Source organism: Neophocaena asiaeorientalis, unplaced genomic scaffold, assembly GCF_003031525.2.
Source record: "Neophocaena asiaeorientalis asiaeorientalis breed wild unplaced genomic scaffold, Neophocaena_asiaeorientalis_V1.1 scaffold35, whole genome shotgun sequence".
NCBI lineage: Eukaryota > Metazoa > Chordata > Mammalia > Artiodactyla > Phocoenidae > Neophocaena > Neophocaena asiaeorientalis.
In genome coordinates this window covers 1423104-1450722 of record NW_020172984.1, presented here as the reverse complement: position 1 = coordinate 1450722, position 27619 = coordinate 1423104, and the positions used below count along the sequence as shown (strand labels likewise).

At 42.3% G+C, this 27619-nt stretch overlaps 1 protein-coding gene and 1 long non-coding RNA gene across 2 annotated transcripts in view; both read left to right on the top strand.

Annotated features, from left to right (window-relative positions):
- The first annotated feature begins 22 nt into the window (after positions 1–22).
- On the top strand, positions 23–16837 carry LOC112397839 (uncharacterized). The gene is made up of 3 exons (XR_003002880.1): positions 23–450; positions 6126–6312; positions 16315–16837. It is a non-coding gene; the product is annotated as an uncharacterized LOC112397839 (long non-coding RNA).
- Positions 16838–27266: 10429 nt separating this feature from the next.
- SYPL2 (synaptophysin like 2) overlaps positions 27267–27619 on the top strand; it is an 11504-nt gene continuing 11151 nt past the window's right edge. Inside the window, exons 1-2 of the mRNA XM_024742129.1 lie at positions 27267–27320; positions 27481–27555. Coding sequence (XP_024597897.1) covers positions 27267–27320; positions 27481–27555 — 129 coding nt within the window. The remainder of the gene's footprint in view (positions 27321–27480; positions 27556–27619) is intronic.

Here is a 27619-nt window from a genome sequence, read left to right as displayed (position 1 = left end):
TTTAATTGCTGGTGGTTGCTAGGGGCGCTCGGAACGGTAGGTGTGTGGTGAGAGATCACGTTTTAGAGACGTTGTGAAGCCATCCCAAGATTGGCAACTGGGGAACTTGTATGGAGAGTCGGTCTGTCTGAACCCTGGTTTGATAGGTCCCTCGCCGACTCCCGCAATCCCCGCCAGAGCACGTTGGCCCCAGTCTCTCCTCGCTCTTCACCTGCCCGGCCTTTTGGCGGGACTCCTCGCTTTTCCGGCTCCGGCGCGGACTTCCTCCAGGTGCTGTGTGACGGCCTCCAGGACTCGACCTGGGAGGTGACGAGGTGCGCTCCGGTGCGTCTGAGCGGGCGCCAGGGGCGAGTCCAGTCGCTTCAGCACACCTCTCTCATGGCTCGTTTGTTGAGAAAAGTTGGTGAGTTCTAGTCGGTAGGAAAGTCTTCAAGTTTCCGCACGGTCAAGGTAATTTTACCAGCATTTCCTTCCATTTCTCCCCGCTGCCCCCAGTACAGGCTTTCGACCTGGTGACCCAGAGCTCTGGATGTGGGATTCAAATTGTTCACTGTTTTTCTGTTATTCATGAATTAGCTGAAGGTGCCGTCTTTTTTGTGCTTCATGCTTCCATTCCCTAAGCGTAGGAGAGCAACTTCACAGCTTCATAGAAAGACTGTAAATGAATTATGTGTTCAAGAAAGATAACCAGTTAGGAAGTCATTTAGTGGGCAGTGTATGACTGAAAGGGAAACGCAAGCGTTCCGATTCTGGTTAAAGATATACCACTGGTCAAGGCCTTAACCTCTCCAGGCCTGTCTCTCTCAAGTTAAGTTCATAACTTAGCCTTAGATTAGGTTTGTAAATGACCAAGGCAATTCAGTGGTAGGGGAAATGTAGAAATAAGCCTTTTGGGTATTGACATCTGTTTTTCCCAACATTTATTTCTTTCCCTCATGAATTCAACAGGAATTTCGTTTTGTGGTCCCTAGCCAATAAGTTTGGCACCAATAAAACTGAGGAGAAATTCCAAGTGGCAATCCTCAGGGACCTTTTAGATTTCTGAGAAAGGAATGGTATCCTTTAGTTTCTGGTCAGCTTAATGTGCCCTTTCTATTAAAAAATTTTAGTTAATTTCAGTATGCCCTCTCTTTTGAAGTTCTCTTGAAATTAGTAACTACCTATATACCTACATAAATATTACCTATGTACCTATATAGGTACTTGAGCATAATAGTATTTCCTGAACACCCAGGGATGCAAGGTGCTCTGCAGCCCTTACTCATATCAGATGTGGTGGTGAATGTCTCACAAGATTATTTGAATGTAGACTCCTCTGGGTAAATGTGTTTGTGCCCTATATATCATAAGTGAAAGGGAGCCACAGGTAGCTCTCATTGTGGATAAGAAGGGAAATCTTGGTTTCTCCCAAGAAAGCGGACCATTATGGAATAAAAATCCAGCACCTACGGACTTCCCTGGTGGCGCAGTGGTTAAGAATCTGGCTGCCAATGCAGGGGATGCGGGTTTGATCCCTGGTCCGGGAAGATCCCAGAAGATGCCGCGGAGCAACTAAGCCCGTGAGCCACAACTACTGAGCCTGAGCTCTAGAGCCCACAAGCCATAACTAGTGAGCCTGCACACCACAACTACTGAAGCCCGCATGCCTTTGAGCCCTTGCACTGCAACTACTGAGCCCGCGTGCTGCAACTACTGAAGGCTGCACGCCTGGAACCTGTGCTCCACAACAAGAGAAGCCACCGCAATGAGAAGCCCATGAACTGCAACAAAGAGTAGCCCCCGCTTGCCACAAGTAGAGAAAGCCTGCGTGCAGCAACAAAGACCCAACACAGAAAAAATATAAATTAAAAAAAAAATCCAGCACCTAGTATAGTTTCTTGCCTATAATCAATTCCATTCAATAAATGCTTCATTAAAAGTTGAACCAGGTGTCCCTCTGAAAAAATGAGCCACAGAAGACAGAAAGGAAAGGAATGGAGTAAAGCATGAGAGAATGAGCTAGATTCAGAAACTGAGAAAGGTGTATAAACATCTCGGAGAGCTAGGCACATGGCTCCTGGAGCAAAATAAAGTGTGGCAGAATGGTCAGGGTGGACTGGAGACACTACTGGAGAAACCAGTAAGAACTGATCCCCAAACTGAATTCTTTATGTTCCTGTAACTGTCTAACTTATAAATGACTGAACATGGCTAATGTGCTTCATTGCTGTAATGTTTGGGTCTCTGATGGGCAGTTTTGGCTGGAGAACCCATCAACCTAGCTTGAACTTTCTTCAAATTGTGCTGTGGTCTGAGACCCTGCCTACTCTCAATCCTTTCTTTTCCCTCTCCTTCATAGGTGTCAGGCCTGAGTCACAGTTTGCAGACTCTCCCACCTTCCCTTGCTCCCCTCCCTTCTATCTTTCACAGATAATTCCCCTAAAAATATCTTGCATGTTGTTATGAATTGTGTCCTTCCCAAAATCCATATGTTGAAGCCCTAAACCCACAATACTGCAGAATGTGACTGCATTTGGAGATGAGTCCTTTAAAGATGTGATTAAGTTAAAATGAAGGTGTTAGGTAGGGTGAACCCTAATCCAGTTCGGCTGATTGCTTATAAGAAGAGGAAATTTGGACACATAAGGAGACACCAGGGACATGTTTGCAGAGGACATGCAGAGGAAGGGCCACGTGAGGACACTGTGAGAAGGTGGCCATCTGCAAGCCAAGGACAGAGGCCTCAGAAGAAACCAAACCTGTTGACACCTTGATCTTGGACCTCCAGCCTCCAGAAATAAAGGAGAAATAAATTTCTATTGTTTAAGCCACCCAGTCTGTGGTATTTTGTTATGGCAGCCCTGGCTAATACACATGTCAAATCCCACCTTGGCAACTGCCTCTCAGAGGGCCCAGACTAGCACAAGTGGTACCAGGAGAGGTCCAAGAAAACATAATAAGTTGAAGTTTCAGGACTGGCACACTCATTACCTCATAAGCAAAGACGATGCTATCCTGAGCAGTATAGGGGAATGGGTAGCTCCTAGCACAAGGTGGTGACCCAGTTGCTAAAGATTTAATCAGTGACCTGGGAAAACATCCCAGTGGAGGAGAAAGCCCTTGCAGATAGAATTTCAGGCATGTGAAATATATGAGTGGGAATATGCCTACAAGGACAGTGGAGTTGGCTGGTTACTGCTAAGTTGTATTGATACTCTGAAAAGGAATAAGGAGAAAGCAAGTGTTCTCCCTGGGTTAATGCCTAAGTGTGAGAGACAGAAAACCTCTTTAGTAGCTTACAAAGAGGCTTTTATGTCCTATAGTGGAAGAGCTGACACAGTTAAGCCACAGACTCAGGTCGTGATAGAGGCAACAGAGTTCCAGAGACATTTAAATGTGCAACCAAAGCAGGTCAGGGCCCTGGTTGCAAAAACCTGAAACCCTGAAACAAGGGATAGGACTTCTGGATGGACATCTGTAAGGATGTTAGTTCTGCAAACCCACATGAACTTACAAAGTTTGCAGAGGTGGTTCACCTCTTCGTATTATTCTCTGCATGCTGAAAGACACTGCAGAGCCACTGCCCCATGAGGCAACATAGAAGTTGCCCCTACTTCCTGTCCTGGCTGCCAGGCCAGTAACTAGAGTTAAATCCTAACAAAACCCAGCTGAGGGACTTCCCTGGTGGTGCAGTGGTTAAGAATCTGCCTGCCAGGCTTCCCTGGTGGCACAGTGGTTGAGAGTCCGCCTGCTGATGCAGGAGCCATTCATGCTCCACAACAAGAGAAGCCACCGCAATGAGAAACCTGTGCACTGCAAGGAAGAGTAGCCCCCGCTCGCCACAACTAGAGAAAGCCTGTACGCAGCAGCAAAGACCCAACGTAGCCAAAAATAAATAAATAAATTTATATTAAAAAAAAAAAACCCAGCTGAGAACATACTGGGCCTGATAATGGAGGAAAGAGATTAAATACAAAGAGCTGTAAGAATTAGCTCGCATATATAGACAGAAGCCAGGGGAGTACCCTGCAATTGAAATTTGAGGTTGCTTGATCAAAGTGGCTGAAATATAAGACTAGACAATCAGGAATTCATTAAATTGGGAGCACTTTCTTGAGGCACAGGATTTAACACCCTGGCAAGAACTCTTGGGGATGAAAAAAACTCACTGCCGGGAGGCTTTTAGAAACCTAGAGAAAGTGATGGCCAATGCTGAGTAAAGTAGAAATGCCCCAGTTGCCCTGGCATATGGTACAAGAATGAAAAAAAAGACAGGAAAGTGGGCATGCAGGAATAGGTGTGTGAAGCCAGAAGACCCATCAGAAGATTATGTTCAACAGGAAGGCCCAGAAAACATACCATTCACTGAGGCCATCAGAAATCTGGTGAGGGGCAAGAGCATCACCAAGAAGTTCTCTGCTGCCTGGGCTGTCAGTAGAAACAGTCACAGAGCTGGGGCTCATTAATAACTATGGGAATGATATTCCCCTTCCCCCAAGTAAGAGAGACCAGATGGTGGCACTTAGTCACCAGAAGCCAGGAGGCTACAATTATGACAAAGACAACAACATCTGACAAGAGTGGCAACCAAGGGGGCCTCACCCACAGCGAATTGTGGAGATGGATATAGAACTTGGCATCTCTAGGGGCAAAGTTAACATCTACAACCAAAAAAAGGCCAAAATGGAGAAGCAAGAGCCTGAGTATGGTTCCCCCGCACTGCACCAAAAGTCGTTATCCCTTGTTCAGTGTCTGGAGTTGAGCCACTCTTCAGATCTGAAACCCATTGACTTAAGAGGTGGCAGATCCTGCAGCACTGCAGCAAGTATACATGTAATGATTCCTCAGTCCTTCCCCAAAGAGACCTGTGGCCATTTACTTTGGTGACTGTACACACTGGGGAAGAGGAATAACCAGAAAATTTACTCAGAGTCTGAGTTGACATCAGTACCCTGAGACCCAAAGCATTGTCGTGGCCCCTATTAGAGTGGGGGCTTATGGGGGCCTTGTAGTAAATGGGGTCCTGGCTAAAGTCCAGCTTACAGTGGGTCCATTGTGTCTATGCACCCACCCGATGGTGATTTCTCCGGTTCCTGTGTGTGTAATTGGAATTGATATATTTGGCGGTTGGAGTGATACCTACCTACATTAAGTCCTTAACCTGTGTGAAGTAAGAGCTATCATAGTGGGGAAGGCCAAGTGGAAACACCCACCCCTGGCCAACATAGTGAATTAAAAAAACAAATATCACATACCAGGGGCATAATGGAAATTAGTGCCACCATTAAAGACCTAAAGAATGTGGGTGGAGGGAGGATGGTCCCTATCATGTCTCCACTTAATTAGCCAGTCTGGCCCTTGCAGATGGATCCTGGAGAATGACTGTAGACTACTGCAGGCTTCAGTAGTTGACCCATTACATAAATAATATTATGCTGGTCAGACAAGCACAAGCAAGAGGTGGCTAGTATGCTGGAGGTATTGGTAAGACCAGTGCTCCAGAGAGTAGAAAAATCCTACAAAGATTCAAGGACTTGCCACTTTGGTGAATTTTTAAGGGTCCACTGGTTAGAGGTGTGCTAGTAGTATATCCTTCCAAGTAAAAAACAAATTGTTGCATCTTGCATCCCCTACCACAAAGGAGAATTCACAGGGCTTGGTAGTTCTCTTTATGTTCTGGAGCAATACATTCCATACCTGGGAATACTGCTTCAGCCCATATACCAGGTAGTATTGAAGATTTCCAGCTTTGTGGCCCAGAACAGGAGAAGGGCTCTTCAGAAGGTCCAGGCTCCTGTACAAGCATCTCTGCCACTTGGCCATATATTCCAGTAGACTCTTTTGTATTAGAGGTGTCAAGAGTGGGAAAAGATGCATTTTGGAGCTTGTGATAGTTAATTTTATGTCAACTTGACTGGGACATGGAGTACCCAAATAATATGGTCAAACATTTTCTGGGTGTGTTGGGGTGGGGGGTGTTTCTGGATGAGATTAACGTTGGACTGGTAGAATGAGTAAAGCAGATTGTCCTCCTTAATGTGGGTGGGCCTCATTCAATCAATTGAAGACCTGAATAGAACAAAAAAGCTGAGTAAAAGGGAATTCCTCCTGCCTCACTGCATAGCTAGGATGTTGGTCTTTTCTAGCCTTCAGACTTGGACCGAAACATCAGCTCTTCTTGGATCTTGAGCCTGCCAACTTTCAGACTGGAACTTATACCATCGGTGTCCTGGTTCTCAGGCTTTTGAACTCAGACTGGAACTAAACATTGGTTCTCCTAAGTCATCAGCTTGCGGACTGCAGATCTTGGGACTTCTCAGCCTCTCTAATCATGTGAGCCAATTCCTTATAATAAATCTACATCTATATCTATATCTAACTCCTATTGGTTCTGTTTCTCTGGAGAACCCTGACTAATAGAGATACGAGAATCCTGACTAATAGAGATACTATCAGTGGAGTGCAGCTGTAAAAAATAACTGAAAATGTGGAAGCAGCTTTGGAACTGGGTAATGGGTAGAGGCTGGAATAATTTTAAGTTACATGCTAGAAATATGGACGTTATGGGCAAATCTAGTGAAATCTCAAACGGAAATGAGGAATATATTATTGGAAACTGGAGGAAAGGCGATCCCTGTTATAAAATGGTAAAGAACTTGGCTGAACTGTGTCCTAGTGTTTTGTGGAAGGTAGAATTTGAGTGATAAAATTGGATGTTAGGCTGAGGAGATTTCTAAGCAAAGTATTGAAGGAGGGGCTTGGTTTCACCTGATTGCTAGCAGTAAAATGTGAAAGGAGAGAGATGAATTAAAGAAAGAATTATTAAGCAAAGCGGAACCAGAACTTGATGATTTGGAAGATTCTCAGCCTATCCATATTGCAAAAAATGAGAAAGCATGTTCAAATACCAATGGTGTGATGAGATTATCACTTGATAAGGAGTTTACAGGATTACATGAGCAGAAGCACTGCCAGTTTGAACTGAAGGGGACAGAGATGGGGAAAAATGAAGGATGGCTGTTAGATTTATTGAATTGGACAGGACAGAGTGATAGATGATCACCAGGGCCACTGCCTCAGTTTTGACAGGCAGGCAGCTTCTGCCTGAAGCCTTGGGAGTGGGACTACCCAGCAAAGCCTTGGGGGTGATGCTGCCACCCCACTGGACCTGGATGGCTGAGCACTGAGCCAGAGGATTATTCTCAAACCTTAAAGATCTAATGGAATTTTCTTGCTAAATTTTGAACTTGCTTAGGACGCATCCCCCCTTCCTTCTTTCCTGTTTCTCCCTTTTAGAATGGGAATGTCTATCCTGTGCCTCTCCCACCACTGTATTTTGGAAGCACATAACTTGTCTGATTTTACAGATTCACAGCTGGAGAGGAATTTTGCCTCAGGATGAATCATACCTTGAGTCTCACTATATCTGATTTAGATGATATTTAGATGAGACTTTAGAGTTGATACTGGAGTGAGTTAAGACTTTGGGGGCTATTGGGATGGAATAAATGTGTTTTGCATTTAAGAATGACATGAATTTTAGGGGGCCAGGGGTGGAATGTTATGGACTGAATTTGTCCCCCTGCCCAATTCTTATGTTGAAGCCCTAACCCCCAATGTGATGGTGAAGAAGAGATACCAGAGAGCACTTTCCGCCCACCCCGTGAGGACAGAGTGAGAATGAGAAGGTGGCTGTCTCCAAATCAGGAAAAGGGATTGCCAGAGCCTGAACATGCTGGCACCCTGATCTCAGACTTCCAGCCTCTAGAACTGTGAAAAAATGAGTGTCTGTTGTTTAAGCCACCAAGTCTATGGTATTTTGTTATAACAGCCCAAACTGACTTAAGACAGAACTTATGGTAAGCCTCAGTGGAAAAATCACAATGCAGTCCCTGGAACTTGAGCAAGGCCATGCCATCTGCAGCAGAGAATTATATACGTTTTAAGAAACAGCTACTGATGTGATAGTAGGCCTTGGTAGAAACCGAACACTTAACCGTGGGACTCCAAGTAGTCATGTGTCCAAAACTGCCTGTTACGGCCTTGGTTCTTTTGGTGTTCAGATGGACCCAGCAGCATTTATTGTAAGATGGAAATGGTGCATCTGAGATGGAGCTCAGGCACAACTGAGGTACTTGTAAGCTGCATGACCAGGTAGTCCAGACCCCCATGTCACCCACCACAACTGCACCAATACCGTGACCAGCTGAAGGAGGGGTAAAGCCTGAGTTTGGTTTATGGGTGAGTCAGCTTAAGATGTGGATGTAAGCCAGAGTTAGATAGTGGCCTCATTATAGTCACATACTTGAGAAGCTTTGAAAAATAGTGGAGAGGAAAAATCTTCCTAATGGGTAGAGTTAGAAACATTGTCCCTGGTCATCTGGTTTGTGTATAAGGAGAAACAGACTGAAGTAAGAATATATATAGATTCTTGGGCATGTGTCAATGGCCTGGCCCGCTGGTAAGGGGCCGGGAAGAAAAAAGACTGGAAGACCAAAGACAAGAAGGTCTAGGGTAGAGTCTTGTGGGTGAATATACATGAGTGGGCATGAAGTGTGAAGATTTTTGTATCATATTTTGCACCCACTAGGGAAGAGGTACTAAACAATTAAGTAGAGAAAATAACTCATGCAGTTGTCATTACCAGCCTTAATCATTGGCTACCTTGGAACCAGCCTGATGGGCACTGTTGTGGGTTATATTTTATCCCCCCCAAATTCATACGTTAAAGTTCTAATCCCCAATACCTCAAAATGTGACATTTGGAAATAGGGTTCTTGCTGTTGTAGTTAGTTAAAATGACATCATACTGGAGTAGGATGGGCCCCTAATTCAATGTGACTGGTATCCTTATAAACAGAAGGCCATGTGAAGACAGAGATATGCAGAGGGAATGCCATGTGAAGATAAAAACAGGGATTAGGGTGATGCAGGAGAAGCCAAGGAACACCAAAGAAGCTAGGGGAGAAGCATGGAACAGATTTTCCCTCACAGCCCTCAGAAGGAACCAAGCCTACTGACACCTTGGTCTCAGACTTCTAGCTTCCAGAATTCTGAGACAATAAATTTCTGTTGTTTAAATCACCAAATTTGTGGTACTTTGTTAACGCAGCCCTAAGAAACTAATACAGACACATAAATGGTCTGGCCTCAGTGGTAGAGATAGAAGCTATATATGGGCCCAGAAAGTATGGACTCCAATTTTTTAAGGCTGATCTAGCTACTAATGCCTAAATGTCCAACATGTCAGCAATAGAGACCAATGCTGAGCCCCCAAAATGGAACTATTACTCATGGAGACAGTTGGCTACTTGGTGACAAGTTGACTACTTTGAGTCCCTTCCATTCTGCGGGGGCCAGTGCTTCATTCTCACAGTGATAGATAGCTATTCTGGATATGGGTTTTCCTTTCCACCAACAGATCCTAAGCCAACATTACTGAATTGGGATTTGTGGAATGTCTGATCCACAGGCACAGAATCCTGCATAACATAGCATCCAACCAGGGCAACTGCTTCATGGTAAAAGAAGTGCGAGAGTGGACCCATGACCTAGTACCACACCAGCCAGAAAAAGCTGACCTGATAAAGAGCTGGAATGGCTTTCTAAAGTCTCAAGTGAAATGCCATTCATTTCACTTATTCATTATTCCAGCCTCCCACATGCTGCAGAGGCAACTCTGAAAAAACAAGATGCTATCATTCAGGATATGTTATACACGTTAAATCCCAGGCCTTTATGAACCCAATAGGAAAAGTACATGGGTCCACTAACCAAGGAGTGGATGCAGGAATAGCTCCATTTACCTTTACTACCAATGACCCACTAGAGGATTTTGTGCTTCCCATACCCACAAATCTGGGATATATAGGGCTGGAGGTACTGGTCCCCAACGGGATTGCACTCTTGTTAAGGGACACAGCAAAGGTCCCATTGAACTGTAAGCTATGACTGCTGCTGGGGCACTTTGGATTCATTATTCCAGGGACCAGTAGGTGAAAAGAGAAGTCACCATCATGACAAGGATAACTGACCCTGATCAGTAGGAGAAGGTATCATGGCTTTTTACAGAATCCATGTGATCCACTTGGGCATCTCCTGATACTCCCTTGCCCCACTGTAACTGTGAACACATGCAGCAACTCTGGACTAAGAAGGGTGTGGTTACTAGGAGCTCAGTCCCCTCAAGAATAAGGGTTTGGATTATACCACCACATAAGCCACCAAGACCTGCTAAGATGAAAACTGAGGGTGAGGGGAATTTAGAGTGGATAGTGGAAAAGGGAGAGAATGAGTATCAACTGTGGCCTCCAGACCAATTTCTATAGTTCATTCCACTAATCTTCCTCTTTCAAGTTTCTCATCAGGAAGAGAGGCCCATGGAAACCATGGAAGAGCTTCTCCCCAAACCAACAAGAAGAAGTGTATAGATCAGTGGGTCAAAGGAGTGGACTGAGGTGTTTCTGAAAATGTGCCACTGGATTTCCTGCTGTGCATAGCATAGTTAACTGATGAACCCAGATACTGATCTGGATCCACCAGTGTGTTCACAACGGAGGCCACATTTCCCACGACCTACTCCTACCTAACTACTGAACATGGTGGAGTAATAATGCAGGTTCATTCCCTCCAGACTTGGGACTCCTCTAATGGGACACTTTGGCTTGAGAACTACTGTTAGGATTCAGAGCTCAGAGGGAAATTGAGAGAAAGGAAATTTTTGCAAAGACAGTTTAAAAAGAAAATAAAGGGACTTCCCTGGTGGTGCAGCGGTTAAGAATCTGCCTGCCAATGCAGGGGACACGGGTTCGAGCCCTGGCCCGGGAAGATCCCACATAATGCAGAGCAGCTAAGCCTGTGTGCCACAACTGCTGAGCCTGCGCTGTAGAGCCCGTGAGCCACAACTACTGAAGCCCATGCGCCTAGAGCCCGTGCTCCACAACAAAAGAAGCCACTGCAATGAGAAGCCCATGCACTGCAACGAAGAGTAGACCCCGCTCACCACAACTAGAGAAAGCCTGCGTGTAGCAACAAAGACCCAACACAGCCAAAAATAATTAATAAATTAATTTTTAAAAAAGAAAATAAAGATAAAATCAGAAATTGATAAAAATAGAAAGCAAAAAAACGAGAAAATCAACAAGAGCAAAACTTATTAATCTCCAAAAAGACAAAAAATTAATCACCTCCTAGCAAGGCTAATCAAGGAAAAGTTTAAGAGAACACATTACTAATATCAGCAATAAAATAGGGGCATCACCACAAGTCCTATAGCTATTAAAAATATAAGAGGATACAACTTTATACCAATAAATTTGGCAATTCAGATGAAGTAGAAAATTTTATTGAAAAATAAAGCTTATCAACACTGAAACAATAACAGGAAATTCTATATTTTGTATTTTAAAGGAATTGAACTAATCATTTAAAACCTCTCTACAAAGAAAACTCCAGATAGCTTCACTGATGAATTCCTTCCAACATGTATATTTCTTTCAGAAAGGCATAAAAGGCATATTCACACTTCCTGATGCTTATATATCACAGTCTATTTGTGGATTAACTTCCCCCTGCTCCATGTCTCATTCATTTAGCACCTACTATGCATTATGTTAAGAGTTGTAGAAACGAAGATGGATAAAGCTTTTGGCAGAGGGAGCCTTCAGGTTGGTGGAAGAAGCAGATATATAATGTAAATGCAATGAAATAAGTGCTAATGAAGATTTTTGTAAAGTACTATGAGAGATGGGTGTGAATCCAGGGAAGAAAAGGCTTTAACAGGCATGAGAAGTGAAACAATATGCCATGTGCTGTGGTCATAAAAATAACTGGAAAATAGGGAGCATTCTTTCTCAGAATTCCTTACTGGATCTTCTCCCCTTATTCCCTCTAATTTTTGATACCTCAGGATTATTCCTAGGCTTCTGCTTTTCATTCTTCCTAATTTCATCCACTCTCATATTTGTCCCTTTCATATATAATTTAATCATTACAAAATTTGTATCTCTAGCCTCTACCCTCTCTTGAGCTCCAGGCCTAAATATTCAAATATCCAGAGAACTCACCTACTCAAGGACTTTGCTTCCACACTTATTCTCCTCTCTCCCCTGCATCACCAGTCCTCCCTCCCTTCTTGAAGAAATCCTCCCTTGGTGGCATATGTCTCTTTGGCTACTACACTACTTTTCTGCTCCCCTTTATATAGAGAATCTTCTCACTTTCTTTCTACTGCATCTTAACCTTTTATGATACTTAAAAACTTTTTTTTATACATTTATTTCTTATTGGCTGTGTTGGGTATTCATTGCTGCGTGTGGGCTTTCTCTAGTTGCAGCGAGCAGGGGCCACTCCTCGTTGCAGTGCGCAGGCCTCTCACTGCAGTGGCTTCTCTCGCTGCAGAGCACGGGCTCCAGGCACGTGGGCTTCAGTAGTTGCAGCACGTGGGCTCAGTAGTTGTGGCTCACTGTCTCCAGAGCACAGGCTCAGCAGTTGTGATGCACGGGCTTAGCCACTCCGCAGCATGTGGGATCCTCCCGGACCAGGGATTGAATCCTTGTCCGCTGCATTGGCAGGCGGACTCTCAACCACTGCACCACCAGGGAAGCCTGATACTTAAAAACTTTTATGAGTCTTTTATCCCCGCTACTCTTCTAAGACTACCTTTATCTGGCTTCTACCCTCTTGATCACTACTACTCTAGTCCAAACCACCATCATCTCTCACCTAGACTTATCAAGGTCACCAATAACCTTCGTGTTGCCAAATCCAATTCTCAACTTACTTGACCTAACAGCAGCATTTAAGCAGTTGATCATTTCCTCTTTCTTGAAAGGCTATCTTTACCTGGCTTCTACCCTCTACTGATTTTCTTCTCACTTCACTGGACACTTCTCAGTCTCTTTGTTGGATCTTCTTTCTCTTCTCAACCCTTAAGTATTAGAGTATTCTAGTGTTCCATCCTTGGACTTCTACTCAGTTTTAGCTTACACTCATCTTAGAAAATCTTAACCAATTCCATCATCTTAAATGTCACCTATAAGCCAATAAATCCAAAAATGTATATCTATAGATTTAACCTCTCCTCTGAACTCCAGACTCATATCTCCAATAACTATTCTACTTGGAAGTCTAACAGTATTCCAAACTAAACCTTTCTAAAATCAAACTCTTGAGTGCCTGTTTATCAAACCTAATTCCCTTCAGTCTTCTCCATCTCAGTAACTAGCTCTGTGATTCAGCCTGTTGCTCAGGCCAGAAATATTGGGATCATTGTTGACTGCTCTCTTTTTCTACTACCCTCATTCAATCCATCATCACATTGCATCAGCTCTGCCTTCAAAATATATCCCAGGGCTTCCCTGGTGGCACAATGGTTAAGAATCTGCCTGCCAATTCAGGGGACATGGGTTCAAACCCTGGTCCGGGAATATCCCACATGCTGTGGAGAAAATAAGTCCGTGTGCCACAACTACTGAGCCTGCGCTCTAGAGCCCACAACTACTGAGCCCGTGTGCCACAACTACTGAAGCCGTCATGCCTAGAGGCCATGCTCCACAACAGGAGAAGCCACTGCAATAAGAAGCCTGTGCACCTCAACGAAGAGTAGCACCTGCTCACCGCAACTAGAGAAAGCCCACACGCAGCAATGAAGACCCAATACAGCCATAAATAAATAAATACATTTATAAAAATATATATATATATCCCAAGTCTGATCAGTTCTCACTAACTTGATCGCTACTACTCTAGTCCAAACCACCATCATCTCTCACATAGATCCCTTCCTTGTAACTGGCTACCCAGCTTCCACACTTCCCCCACGATAGTCTTTTGGGAGTGATCCTTTTACAGTATAAGTTAGGATATGGTACTTCCCTATTCAAAAATCCTCCAACGATTCACATCACACTTAAAATAAAACCCAAGGTTATTTCCATGATCTACGAGGTCTCTTGCTATATTCTGACATTATCTTCTCCCATTCTCCCCTTCCTTTTTTTTGTGCTTCAGTCACACTAGTCTCATTGTTATTCCCCAAACATATGACAAGCACATTCCCATCTCTGGACATTTGCACTTGCTGTTCACTCTGCCTAAAATACTCTTTCTCCAGATAGTCACATGGCTCATTTCTCTGTTCAAATGTCACGCCCTCACAGGGACTACTTCATCTAAAATAACTCCTTCATTTGCTGGGATTTTACTCTGCTCTATTTTCTTTCATAGCTTGTAACATTAAAGGGATTATATCATGTATGCATTTGGGTTTTTTGAATTTCCACACCCTCTCCAGCATTTACTGTTTCTAGATTTTTTGATGATGGCCATTCTGACTGGTGTGAGATGATATCTTATTGTAGTTTTGATTTGCATTTCTCTAATGATTAATGATGTTGAGCATTCTTTCATGTGTTTGTTGGCAATCTGTATTCCTTCTTTGGAGAAATGTCTATTTAGGTGTTCTGCCCATTTTTGGATTGGGTGGTTTGGTTTTTTGATATTGAGCTGCATGAGCTGCTTGTAAATTTTGGACATTAATCCTTTGTCAGTTGCTTTGCATTTGTTTATTGGATATATTATCTGCCTTCCACACTAGAATGCAAGCTCCATAAGGGCAAGGATTCATGTTTTGTTCAGTCACCAAGTCCTATCAGTTCTACCCCTTAGAAATATCTTCATTCCATCTTCTTCTCCATTATCACTACCTTCGCCTTAATTCAGTTGCCATCACCACTTGCTAGGACTATTATAGTATTCTCCTACTTGACTTTCTGCCTTCACCTTCTTTTGATGTCTTTCTCTCCCATTACTTACCAGTTTGATAGCACTGTAGTTGATATGTATTCATGTCTCTCCTACGTAGAATCCTTTGTAGGGGACACCCTCTTTGCCTACTGGATAAAATTCAAGCTCCTCAACACAGCATCCAAGTCACCTCCTGCAACCTCCTCACCTTTACCAGCAGCACCAAACTGCTCATATCTCCTCATGTCCTTGCCTGTGTCCTTGGGACATACTGGTTCTTCTACTTAAATGTCCTTTCCTGACTCTCAGAGATAGATAAATATTTCTTCCTTTGGCCATACTTCTATTGCATTTATTATACTGTGGTGGAATTTTTTTCTTTTTTTGCTTACATGTATGTCTCTTATTAATCTATGAGCTCTTAAGGGAAGAGAGTTGTGTTTTATTCAGGCCACAGCTTCTGTCACACAATAAGGGGTAGATGAAGATTGGAGTAGGGCATGGAGAACGTTCAAAGTAGAAGGGACTGTGTGTGTAAATACTCTGAGGCATGAGGGGGCTTGGCATCTTCAGAAAAGAGAGAAGGGCTCTGTGACTGACCCAGTGAATAAAGGGGAGAGCGGCAGGAGGCAAGCTAGAAAGACTGTGGGAACCAGATCACGCAAGGCCCTTGTCGAACATGCAAAAGATCTTGAACATCATCCTATGAAGCCTCTAAAAGATTTTAAGGAGAATAAAGGTAAAATTTGCACTTAAAAAAAAAAAAACCCTCATGAAGCTTGCTATGTAAAGAATGGATTGAATGAGTACAAGAACAAATAGAGAGAGACCTGTTGGACACTAGTGCAGTCGTCCAGGCGAAAAGGGATGGTGCATTGGCCTGGGTTGGCAGCAGTGGGGATAGTGAAAAGTAAACAGATTCAAGATATATCTTGGAGGTAAAATGAACAGGACTTGATAGGACAAAAGGGGGTGAGGAAGATAGATTGCACAACTGAATGGCTGATGGTATCATTTGCTGAAATGCAGATTTGTCCTAGGAAGTTCAAAGGAGCAATAGCTAAGTTTTGAGAAGTTGAGTTTGAGATGCCCGAGTATGAGACATATAAAGGGATATGCTGAAAAGGCAGCTGAATATGGAGGTATGAATTTCAGAAGAGAGGTCTGAGCTGGAAGAATAGCTAGGAGTCATGAGCACACAGACTGTGTCTAAAGCCATAAGAGTTGATACGAGAGCCAAGGAGACATGGTAGCATGAAAACAGAAGAGGATTATGGATGATGCAGAGTTGAGAAGAAATTCATTGGATTGGAGATAATGAGAACAGGAAGCTAAGAGGCCACATGGACTTTATAATTGCCCAGGAGAGTGGCAGAAGTTGAGGGGACAGGAAGGCCATGAGCCAGGTGCTGGCAGATCTTCAGAGAATGAGAAAAGTGGCCAAGAGTTTGGAAGATCATTGCATTCAGAAGGGAGAAAAGATGAATGGATAGATGACATGAACCTTAAAAAGGCAGATTTTGCAAGAGGGAGAGGGAATAGTGAGGAGAAACAACCTAAATTTCCCCTTAATTGTATTCTCTGTTTCAGATAATGAGGATCTTCAAGAATGTCTTTGAACTGCAGATTAAATAGGCTCAAAGAAATCCCACCCCTATTGTTCCAGACTAAGCCCATCCCCTGGGGCTTAATCAAGGCAGAGAAGCTGCCAGAGTGAGGAGGCCAAACCTGTGGGAAGGTGGCATGGAATAAGAATAGCAACTAAGAAGCTGTACTAAGGGTTCAGGTGAGAGCAGGTGAGAGACTGAATTAATGCAGAGGCAGAGGGTACAGCAGGGAGAGAGAGCTTGAGGAAACATCTCTAAAATAGCTGGAGACTGAGTTCAATCATGTGACCAATGATCCAATCAGTCATGCCTTCCCAGTGAAATCCCAATAAAATATCTTGATGCTGAGGTTCAGAGGAGTCCCTGGTTGGTGAACACGGATGTGCTGGGAAGGTGACATGTCCTGGCTCCCCAGGGAGAAGATATGGGAGCTCCATGTTGAAGACCCTCCCAGACCTCACCCTATGTGTCCCTTCATTTGGCTGGCCCTGGTTGTATCCTTTAAATAAAACTGTAATTGTTAAGTGCAGTGCTTTTCTGAGTCATTCAGTTCTGTGATTTATTCTTGTGAATTATTGAACCTGATGGGATAATGGGAACCCCTGAATTTCTGCCAGTTGGTCAGAAGTGTGGGTGACCTGGGGACTCTCAAAGTGTGGATGGCATCTGAAGTAAGGGCAGTCTTGCTGAGGACCGTGCCCTTAAACCTGCGTAGTCTTACACTACCTCCAGGTGGTTAGCATTAGAATTGTATTCAGTTGGGGTTTGCGTTAGAATAACAGGTAACAAACAGAGAATTCTACTCAAACTGACTTTAAAAAGTGAAGGGAATTTATTGGTGCACATTACCAAAAAAGTCCACAAGTAACATGGCTTCAAGCATGGCTTGACCCAGCAACTCAAATAATGTGACCAGGACCTAGTTTTTCTCTCCTAGTTTTTCCTGAGACTGGCGTCATCCTCAGCAAACTCTCCCTTCCTGGTGCAGGATGGCTGCCAATAGTTCCTGAAGCTATGTGCATGTGGATTTACATCCAATTAAGAGAGAGATTTTTATTCATTCAAATAGATGTTCAAGAATTGAGTATAACTGGTCTAAATTGGGTCATATTCCCATCCTTGAATGAATTATTATGACCAGAAATAGTGCCATAAGTCAATCAGAACCTACTTCTAAAACCAGAGGTGGGATTTATCTTACTTAAACCATTTGGCCATAAATGGCTTGCCTTATACAAAATCTGGGTACTACTGTTGGAAAAATGGGGAAATAAATACTATGGAAGCAATCAGTAATGGAACCGTGTTCAGTTGATATTTATTTAATTGACATCTCATTTTGAAAATTAGCTGCATTCTGGAAAACAATCCCAGATTCCTTTAGTTCTTAAATTCTACACTTAAGGGTTGTTCTGTCTGTACTCCAGGTGGCTTAGATACCCTGTGAGGTTCTCTTTACAACCTAATGATTTGCTGGTACAATCCCAAATGAGAGAAATACAGCTTGTCAGATTATGGTACAATTCATCTTCTCCAGAGATCATTTATGTGACAACTTAATTATTCAGAGAATAAAACCCTAAGAGGTGCCCACACTTAAAGAGCTGACAGAAGATGATTCTGCAGAACATCTCCATGCCCTCAGCTCTGAAAAATCACTTGAAACTACTGAAAGAGATGTCACAAAGCTTACATACCAGAGTTCATGGACTTTATTTATGGGAAACGTTCTTCGATCCTCTCTTAGAGTCAATTTGCCATGATTCTAGGTGCAGTTCTAACAGGTTTGTTATCTGATGTAATGATCATCTTTGTTTTTGCTTGTTCACTGTTCTTTCTTATTTAGGCAAAAGCACCCTGATTTTCCGTTGGGGAAACTAGTTCTCTCTAACTTTCAGTTTTGTGGTTTTGATAGGACTGATACTACCCACAGGGTCCAAGAATGAGTACAAGGATCTGGCCAGTCCCTTGGCCACACCGTGACTGATTCTGAAATGGGAATGTGGCCCAACCTGGGCTATTGAGAGCCCTACCCAGAACTTCGCCTGCAACTCTTATGGGGTTGCTAGGTTGTTACGATGTTAAGACCAGACATGTTGTTGGGCTATCAAGGAGGAGAATCCAGCTGGAAAATGCAACCGACATAGAGAGAAAAGCAGAGGAGAGATAGACAGAGACAGAGGCAGAGAAAGAATCCACTTCTGATGTTATTTGGGCCCCTGGAACGAGTCATGACTAAAACTCTTGGATGTTTCAGTTACAGGAGGCAACAAATTTCCTTTTCTGCTTAAGCCTGTTTGAGTCAGGTGTCTGCACTAAAGTAGTTTAAACTAATTCATCTGGTTTTCTGCAACAAGCAAATTGGAAGCAACAACAGAGGAGGGTTTTTGCTTGGAGGCATATGAATTAGAAGCAGTTTCACTAATTTTTAAAAAATGTTATGAATTCTGCACACTAAATGAAATAAAATCCAATATTTTGGTACTTGGTGCTGACACCAAAGGAAAGCAAAGGAAAACTACAAAATCTCTCTCTCTAATTAAAAAAAAAAAAAAAAGAAAGAAAAAGAAAGAAAGCAGTTTGGGATCCAGATCATGACATCATATCTTACAGTACAGGACAATGTTTGATAGTCCTGATGTGACATTCCCTATTTTTATACCCGTCATCAATGGTCTTTCACACTTAAAACCATCTTTGATTCCTCTCTTAGTGAGTAATTACAATACTAGAGCAAAATTATATTTTTAAACTTTCTGCTTTAATTTCCTGCAAAGCCAAAATACTGGATTTTTTTACATGTTTAGAATTTATAAAGTTTTAAAAATATTAATGTAACTAAATATTATTTAACACATTTAAAAACAAAAATTGTAAACAAATTACAAAATATCCTTCTGGCCACTACTGGCTCTGCTGCTTTCTGCAACTTCACTTCTACCCCACACATATCCATACATATCATCTATGATGTAGCTGGTTAGGAAGAGCTTCTAGACTTTCCTTCCCAGTTTAGCAACCCATAGGGTTTTCAGGACTACTTCCTCTGATTGAAAATGATTTCTCTCCTGTGAGCCCAAAACAGATGGCCCTAGCTGGGTCTGACTCTTCTCCATCCCCTATGGGGAGATTTCCTACTTCAAAGACTCCTCCTTTTTAGTCCTCGCTCAGCATTTTTGCTGAGAGAGCGTAGTGAAGGATGATGTTTGGAAGAGGTAGGGAGTTACTGGAACGGGGTGGTAAGGAGGGGATGGGAGGGTTTATGGTGATAAATGGTAATGGTTTATGGTTAGTGATGAGGAGGAGGTTAGAGCAGGAGGAGGAAGGAGGGTTTGAAGAGGACCTAAGAAGAGTAAATAAAGCTGCTGACCGAGGTCTAAAATAATGGTATTACACCAATAAAAATACCTTAATTTCAGTGCTTAAAAATAGCACAGTATACGGGTACACTGGAATATAGAAAACAGTAATGCAGTCATGATTCCCTCTTCCCTGACCTTCGGTCAGAGTAGCCTCTAAATCTTGTTAATTCAATTTCAGACACATGCCATTCCACCTGGAGATTCAACTTCCTGAAGTATTCTTGGCACAAACCTTGAAAGGCTCTGGTTCTGTTTTAAGAAGGAAAGCCATGTACTTACATCACTTATACACACTGCTGCCAGATTAATAGTTCTGAATCACAGTTCTACCACAGAGCAACGAATATTTATTGAATATTTGGTATGTGGCAGGCACCAGGCTCTCTTTATATTACCTTATTTAACCTTCATAACAGCCCTTCGTAGTAGATACTGTCATTAACCCCATTCTGTAGATAAGAAAATAGAAGCTTAGGAAAATTAAGTCTCTTGGAAAGGAAACATAGCTCCTAAGTGGCAGAACTAGGTTTGGAACTAATCTGTCTCACTCCACTTGGGTCCTTAACCTCTATTCTTTTTTTTTTGTTTTGTTTTTGCGGTACACGGGCCTCTCACTGCTGTGGCCCCTCCCATTGCGGAGCACAGGCTCCGGATGCGCAAGCCCAGCGGCCATGGCCCACGGGCCCAGCCGCTCTGCAGCATGTGGGATCCTCCCAGACCGGGGCACGAACCCTCGTCCCCCGCATCGGCAGGCAGACTCTCAACCACTGCGCCACCAGGGAAGCCCTTAACCTCTATTCTTTATCACCTCTTCTGCTCAAAATCTGAGTGAGTAGTCAATGAAGTCTAAGGGCTTATCACTTAAGGCCTTTAACCCCAACTGCCATTCCAATTTTATTTTCTACTATGGCCCTTCATACATCTGATTTTCAGCGCAAATAGAAGTATTTGTTGATCACCAATATGCCTCAGCAATACACACTTCCATGTCTTTGTTTATGGAGGAATGTTTTCTCTGTGTCACTGGTTCCAGAAAAAAATAGAAATATTTAAATCACTGTTTCACACAATAATTGTCATAGTTTTTATTTTCCATTACAATAACAGCCATTGATTTTTACATATATACATATATACACACACATATATATATTTCTTCCCTTAAAATAAACTATTTTCTTCTGAAGTATGTACAAAGATTAAGTGGTTTGGAAATGTATTAGGCCTTTACAAATTGTTTATAAATCCAAATCCAACAGAATTAGGATTCCAAATAGTAGAAGTCATTTTACCAGAAGTCCAAAAAGTCTTCAGGGTCTCCCAAGATTATCTAAAATAAACACAGAAACAAAAAACTATTCAGGACAGAAATTTGGCAAGTGGTCAGTCTCCTTTTGTAGGGTGCCTCTACTTGTGGAATAAATTTCATGGATTAAAAAAAATGCTGAGTGACGTTACCTTGAATGTACAGTCGATTTGGCCACAATACAGCTTCAGCTTTTTAAAAAGCAGTAGCTCTCCAGAAAACAAAAAGAGAAGGGAAGATTTTCCAACTTATTTTAGGAGGCTACCATTACCTTGATAACAAAACCAAAGAGAGTCCAAAAAAGAAAACTACAAACCAATAGCCCTCATGAACATAGATGAAAAAAATCCTCAACAGGGGAATTCCCCGGCAGTCCAGTGGTTAGGACTCGGTGCTTCCGCTGCACGGAGCCAGGTTCGATCCCTAGTCAGGGAACTAAGATCTTGCATGCCGTGCACTGGCATGGCCAAAAAAAAAAAAAAAAAAAAAAATTCTCAACAGAATTTAAAAATTGAATTCAACAATATATAATATACACATATATATTATAGAATATATATACGTAAACAATAACACATCATGACCAAAAATTCAAAGCTGACTGATTCAGTATTCAAAAATCAGTCAATAGACCCACAAAAATATAGTCATTTGATCTTTGACAAGCAAAGGCAATTCAGTGGAGAAAAAATATGCTGTTCAACAAATGGTGCTGGAAAAACTGGACATCTATGTGCAAAAAAAATGAATCTAGACACAGACTTTATACTCTGCACAAAAATTAACTCGAGATTATAGACCTAAATGTAAAATGCAAAACTATGAGACTTAGAAGATAACATAGGAGAAAACCTAGATGACTTTGGGTTTAGTGAGGTCATTTTAGATACAACACCAAAGGCATGTCTCATGAAAGGAAAAATTGATGTCAGACTTCATTAAAATTTAAAACTTTTAAAAAAGTTTAAAACTTTTTTAAAAAGCTATGCAAAAAACACTGTCAAGAGAATGAGAAGACAAACATAACACTGGGAGAAAAATTTGCAAAAGACATATCTGATAAAGTATTGTTATCCAAAATATACAAGAAACACTTAAAAGTCAACAATAAGAAAATGAACAACCTGATTTAAAAATGGGGAAAAGATCTGAATAGACACTTCACCAAAGAAGATATACAGATGGCAAGTAAGCATATGAATAGAGGATCAACATAACATGTCATTAGGAAATTGCAAATTGAAACAACAATGGGATACCACTATACACCTATTAAAATGGCTAAAATCCAAAACACTGACAACACCAAATGCTGGCAACGATGTGGAGCAACAGGAGCTCTCATTCATTGTTGATGGGGCAGCAAAATGGTACAACCACTTTGGAAGATAGTTTGGCAGTTTCTTATAAAACCAAACGTACAGTACGGCAATTGAGCTTTATTTGCCCAGAGGAGTTGAAAATTTACATCCACACAAAAACCTGCACATGGACATTTATCGTAGCTTGATTCATAGCTGCCAAAACTTGGAAGCAATCAAGATATTCTTCAGTAGGTGAATGGATACACAAACTGTGACAATGGACTGCTATTATTCAGCGCTAAAAAGAAATGAGCTATCAAGTCATGAAAAGACATAGAGGAAACTTTTGTATTATTATATATATTTCACTTATATTACTAAGTGAGAGAAGCCAATCTCAAAAGGCTACATAATGAATGATTCCAACTGTATGATATTCTGGATAAAGCAAAAATAGGGAGGCAGGAAGATCAGTGGTTGGTTGCGGGGTGGGGTGGAGGGAGGGATAAACAGATAAAACACAGGTTATCTTTAGGGTAGTGAAATTATTCTGCATGATACTATAAGAGTGAATACATGTCATTATACATTTGTCAAAATCCATAGACTATATAATACAAAGAGTAAACCCTAATGTAAACTATGGACTTTGGTTGATAATGATGTCAGTGTTGACTTATTGATTGTTACAAATAAATGTACCATACTGATTCGGGATGTTGATGATGGGAGAGGCTGCATGCAGGGAGGGGATAGGGAGGCGGAAATTCTCTGCAATTTCTGCTCAATTTTACTGTGAACCTAAAACTGCTCTAAAAATAAGTGTATGTATGTATGTGTGTATATATGTGTGTGTATATATATATATGTACGTATGTGTGTGTATACATACACTTTATTTTTAAATTATATATATTTTATATATGTATTTATATATCCTTTTAATATTCTAAAAACTATATCAGTGTAATCTACCATACTTGTCATAATTGTCCAAAGAAGAAAAAATACATTATCATTATCAATTGATGCAGAAAAAGCATTTGACAAAATTCAACATCCATCCATGATTAAAAACTCTCAGCAAACTAGAAATCGAAAGGAACTTTGGACTTCCCTGGTGGCACAGTGGTTAAGAATCCGCCTGCCAACGCAGGGGACACGGGTTCAATCCCTGGTCCAGGAAGATCCCACATGCTATGGAGCAACTAAGCCCGTGCGCCACAACTACTGAGCCTGCGCTCTAGACCCCACGTGCCACAACTACTGAGCCCACGTGCCACAACTACTGAATCCCGTGTGCCTAGACCCCGTGCTCCACAACAAGAGAAGCCACCGCAATGAGAAGCCCGCGCACCGCAACGAAGAGTAGCCCCCGTTCACTGCAACTAAAGAAAGCCCGTGCGCAGCAACGAAGACCCAACGCAGCCAAAAATAAATGAATAAATTAATTAATTTTAAAAAAGGAAAAAAGAAAGGAACTTCCACAAGCTGATAAAGGGCATCTATAAAAAACCTAGAGCTGATATCATACGAAATGGTGAAAAGCTGAATACTTTCCCCTAAGATCAGGAACAATGCAATGATGTCCACTGTCACCACTTCTATTCAACATCATACTGAAAGTCCTAGCCAGTGCAATAAGGCAAGGAAAATAAATAAAAGGCATACAGGTTATAAAGGTAGAAGTAAAACGTTCCCTATTTGCAGACAATGTAATTGTCTACATAGAAAATCCTAAGGAACCTACAAAAAACTCATGGAACTAAAATGTGAGTTTAGAAAGGTCACAGGATACAAGGTCAACAGAAAAAATCATATTTCTACATACTAACAATTGTCAAAAGGAAACTTAAATTTTAAATTATATAATTTATAATGGCTCCCCCCCAATTAAATTCTCGGGAATAAATCTACCAAAACATGTACATGATCTGTATGCTTAAAAGTTCAAATGCTGATGAAAGAAATCAAAGACCTAAATTAATGGAGAGGCATGCCATGTTTATGGATTGGAAAATGCAACAGGGAAATGATGTCAGTTTTGCCTAAATTGATCTGTAGATTTAATGCAATTCTAATCAAAATCCCAGAAGAATTTTTTGAAGATATGGACAGCCTGGTCTTAAAATTTATTTTGAAAGGCAAAGGAACTAGAATAGCTAAAACAATTTTGAAGAAGATGACTAAAGTTGGAGGAATTATATCACCCTATTTTAAGATTTACTTTAAAGCTACAGTTTCCAACACAGTGTGGTATTGGCAAAGGCATAGATACATAGATTAGACAGACAGTCCAGAAATAGACTCACACAAATATGGCCAACTGATTTTTTTACAAAAGTGCAAAAGCAATTAAATGGAGAATGAATAGTCTTTTCAAAAAATGTTGTTAGAACATTTGGACGTCTACATGCCAAGAAAGAGAGAGGGGAGAAGGAGGGAGGAAGGAAGGAAGGAAGAAATAAGGAACCTTGACCTAAATTTCATACCTTATACAAAAAATAACTCAAAAATATCTGAATGGAAAGCATAAACTATAAACATTTAGGATAGAACATAGGAGAAAATACATGTGACCTAGGGTTAGGCAAAGAGTTCTCAGACATGATGCCAAAATCATGATCCATTTTTAAAAAAAGATGAATTAGACTTCACAAAAGTATAAAATTTTGCTCTGCAAAAGACACTTAAAAGAACGAAAAGACAAACTATAGACTGGAGAAAATATTAGCAAATCACATATCCAACAAAGGACTTGCATTCAGAGTATATAAAGAATTCTCAGAACTCAATTGTAAGAAACAACCCAACTAAAAAATGGGCAAAGGACTTGAACAGACACTTCACCAAAGAAGATACACAGATGGCAAATAAGCACATACACAACGTTCAACATCGTTAGCTATTGGTGATGCAAATTAAAATGGCAATAAGGTACCACCACGTACCTTTTAGAATGGCTAAAAAAATTCTGACAGTACCAAGGTCTGGAGAAGATGCAAAGCACCTGGAATACATTGTTGGTGAGAAAGCAAAACGATAAGTCCACTCTGGAAAACAGTTTGGTAGTTTCATATAAAGTTAGACATATAATCTAGAAATCCTACTTCTTGGTATTTATCCTAGAAATAAAGACTTACTTCACTCAAAAACCTGTACAAAAAATGTTTTTTTTTAACAGCTCTACTCATAATAGTAAAAAAATAAAATGGAAATAACCCAAATGTATTTTGGCAGGTGAATAAACAGTGATGGATCATATTTTGTAATAGGATGGAATACTACACACACAGGGGTTCAATTTTATATGCCATTTTAATTTTGTTTTTAAGGAATAGATTTGAGACAAATGAGGAAGAGTGTTAAAATTTAACAAGGCTGGTTGGTGGGTGTGTGGATTTTGCTGTGTTATTCTGATTCTTTTCTGCTTGTGTTGTATTCTGTATGCATATTGTTGTCGACATCGGTAATGAGTAGATTATTTCATATTTGTGTAGTGTGGGCATTTACATACCTCACACCACTTAAGCCTCATTATCACTTTATGAAATAAGGACAGAAATTATTATCCCTATTCCATAGAAAAGGAATCTGAAGTGGATTGGGGACTCAGTAGTTCCTTGTTTAGCCTAGATTTGCATGGAAGTCCACTGGAGAAGTTCCCTTCAAACTCAGGTGACTTGACCCCAGTCACTCCCCCCACCCCAACCTTGGAAGGCACTTATTTAGTGGGGGAACAAATTGTATTAATAATAGCTAAATGTTCAAAAAACAGTCATCCTGAAGTACCAGAAGGGGCCTCCAGGAATGATTCCCAGGCGATGGATACACCTTTACAAGTCAATTCTTAGGAGGTGAAGGCAGGTTCTTTGGCTACCTCCCACTGTCTCACTCAGTGACCTTGGGCAAATCACTTAACCTTTCACTACTTATATTTACACTCCGGTAAACCGAATGTGTAATATTCATCATTACTCATTCAGGCTCCTGCGGAACACATCTTGAAAATTAGGGACCGATTTACGGTGGATCATATGCAACAACGTCAACTTTTCAACACAAAGTACATCTTCTAAGCCAACCCCCCCTCCCCCGCCATTCCTCAAAGAATATTTTCACTCTCATTTAAATGGCGAGGGCTATTTTAAAGGAGATTGAGTTTATACTTTTAAATGATCCATAACTTTTAAATCACTAACGTAAGAATGCTTTTGGTGTTAACAAATTAAAGCAACGCCTAACAAGACAGAACAATAAGTCAGTTACAGTCTATTGCCCGTTTCGTCTGTACTGGCTCTTGAAGATTTTGGAAGCAAGCAGTTTGTTAACCATAAGTTTTAGAACTTTATTTCAGCCCTGATAATGCCTTTATGAAAATCCTTTAGGTTCTGAGTATTATGGTGTGAAAGAAGAAAAAACGGCACAGAGCAGCTCCAAATCCGGGAAAATTGGTAAAGATAAACTAGGAGCCGATGATTGCCAGCGCGCCAGGCTGGTTCCCGACTTTGGCTACGGGTCGGGGCAGCTGTGATGTCTCGCTTGGGACTGGCCCTGGAGGCTCCTGGCAAGGAACCTGAGCCCCCTCGCGGTCGAACTGCCCGCAGAGGCCACAGGTCCCTTTAAGGCATCCTGCGGGCAGGGACCCGGGAGCTAAGGGGGCGGGAGGAGGGTTCTCAAGCGCACGCCACGTGACTCTATTGCCAAGTTCGTTCGCGAGTTTGACAGAAGTTTGAATTGGACTCGGGGGTTTTCTGCAGCCGGCGGGGTAGAGCGGCGGCCGCGGCCTCGGCGAGCGCAAGCAGCAGCGCCCCCGCGACCCACCCAGCCAGACTGGATCCCGGGCCGCCAACGGCCGCTCGCGCTTCGGTACAGCTCGCTTCCCCCGCCGCGGGTCAGCAGCCCCGAGCCCCACCGCGGTCCCCGTGGACCGCGCGCCGCGCCCCGGCCCCGCAGCGCCAGCATGTCCTCGACGGAGAGCTCCAGTCGCACGACGGACAAGTCGCCGCGCCAGCAGGTACTCCCTGCACGCCGCTGGGGCTCTCTCGCCGCCCCTTCTCCACCTGGGTGTCGGGCCGACCCTAATTCTCCCCTCTCTCCCGGGTGTGAGTGGGAGGAAGAGGGCCAGCGCTTTCCTGGGTCCCCCACCGCCCTGACCCCGGGCCCTGTCCCCGCAGGTGGACCGCCTGCTCGTGGGGCTGCGCTGGAGGCGGCTGGAGGAGCCGCTGGGCTTCATCAAAGTTCTCCAGTGGGTGAGTCGCTGCCCCAGACGAGGGCTATTTCGGGAGCCTGGGCTGTGACGCTGACCCGAGCAAT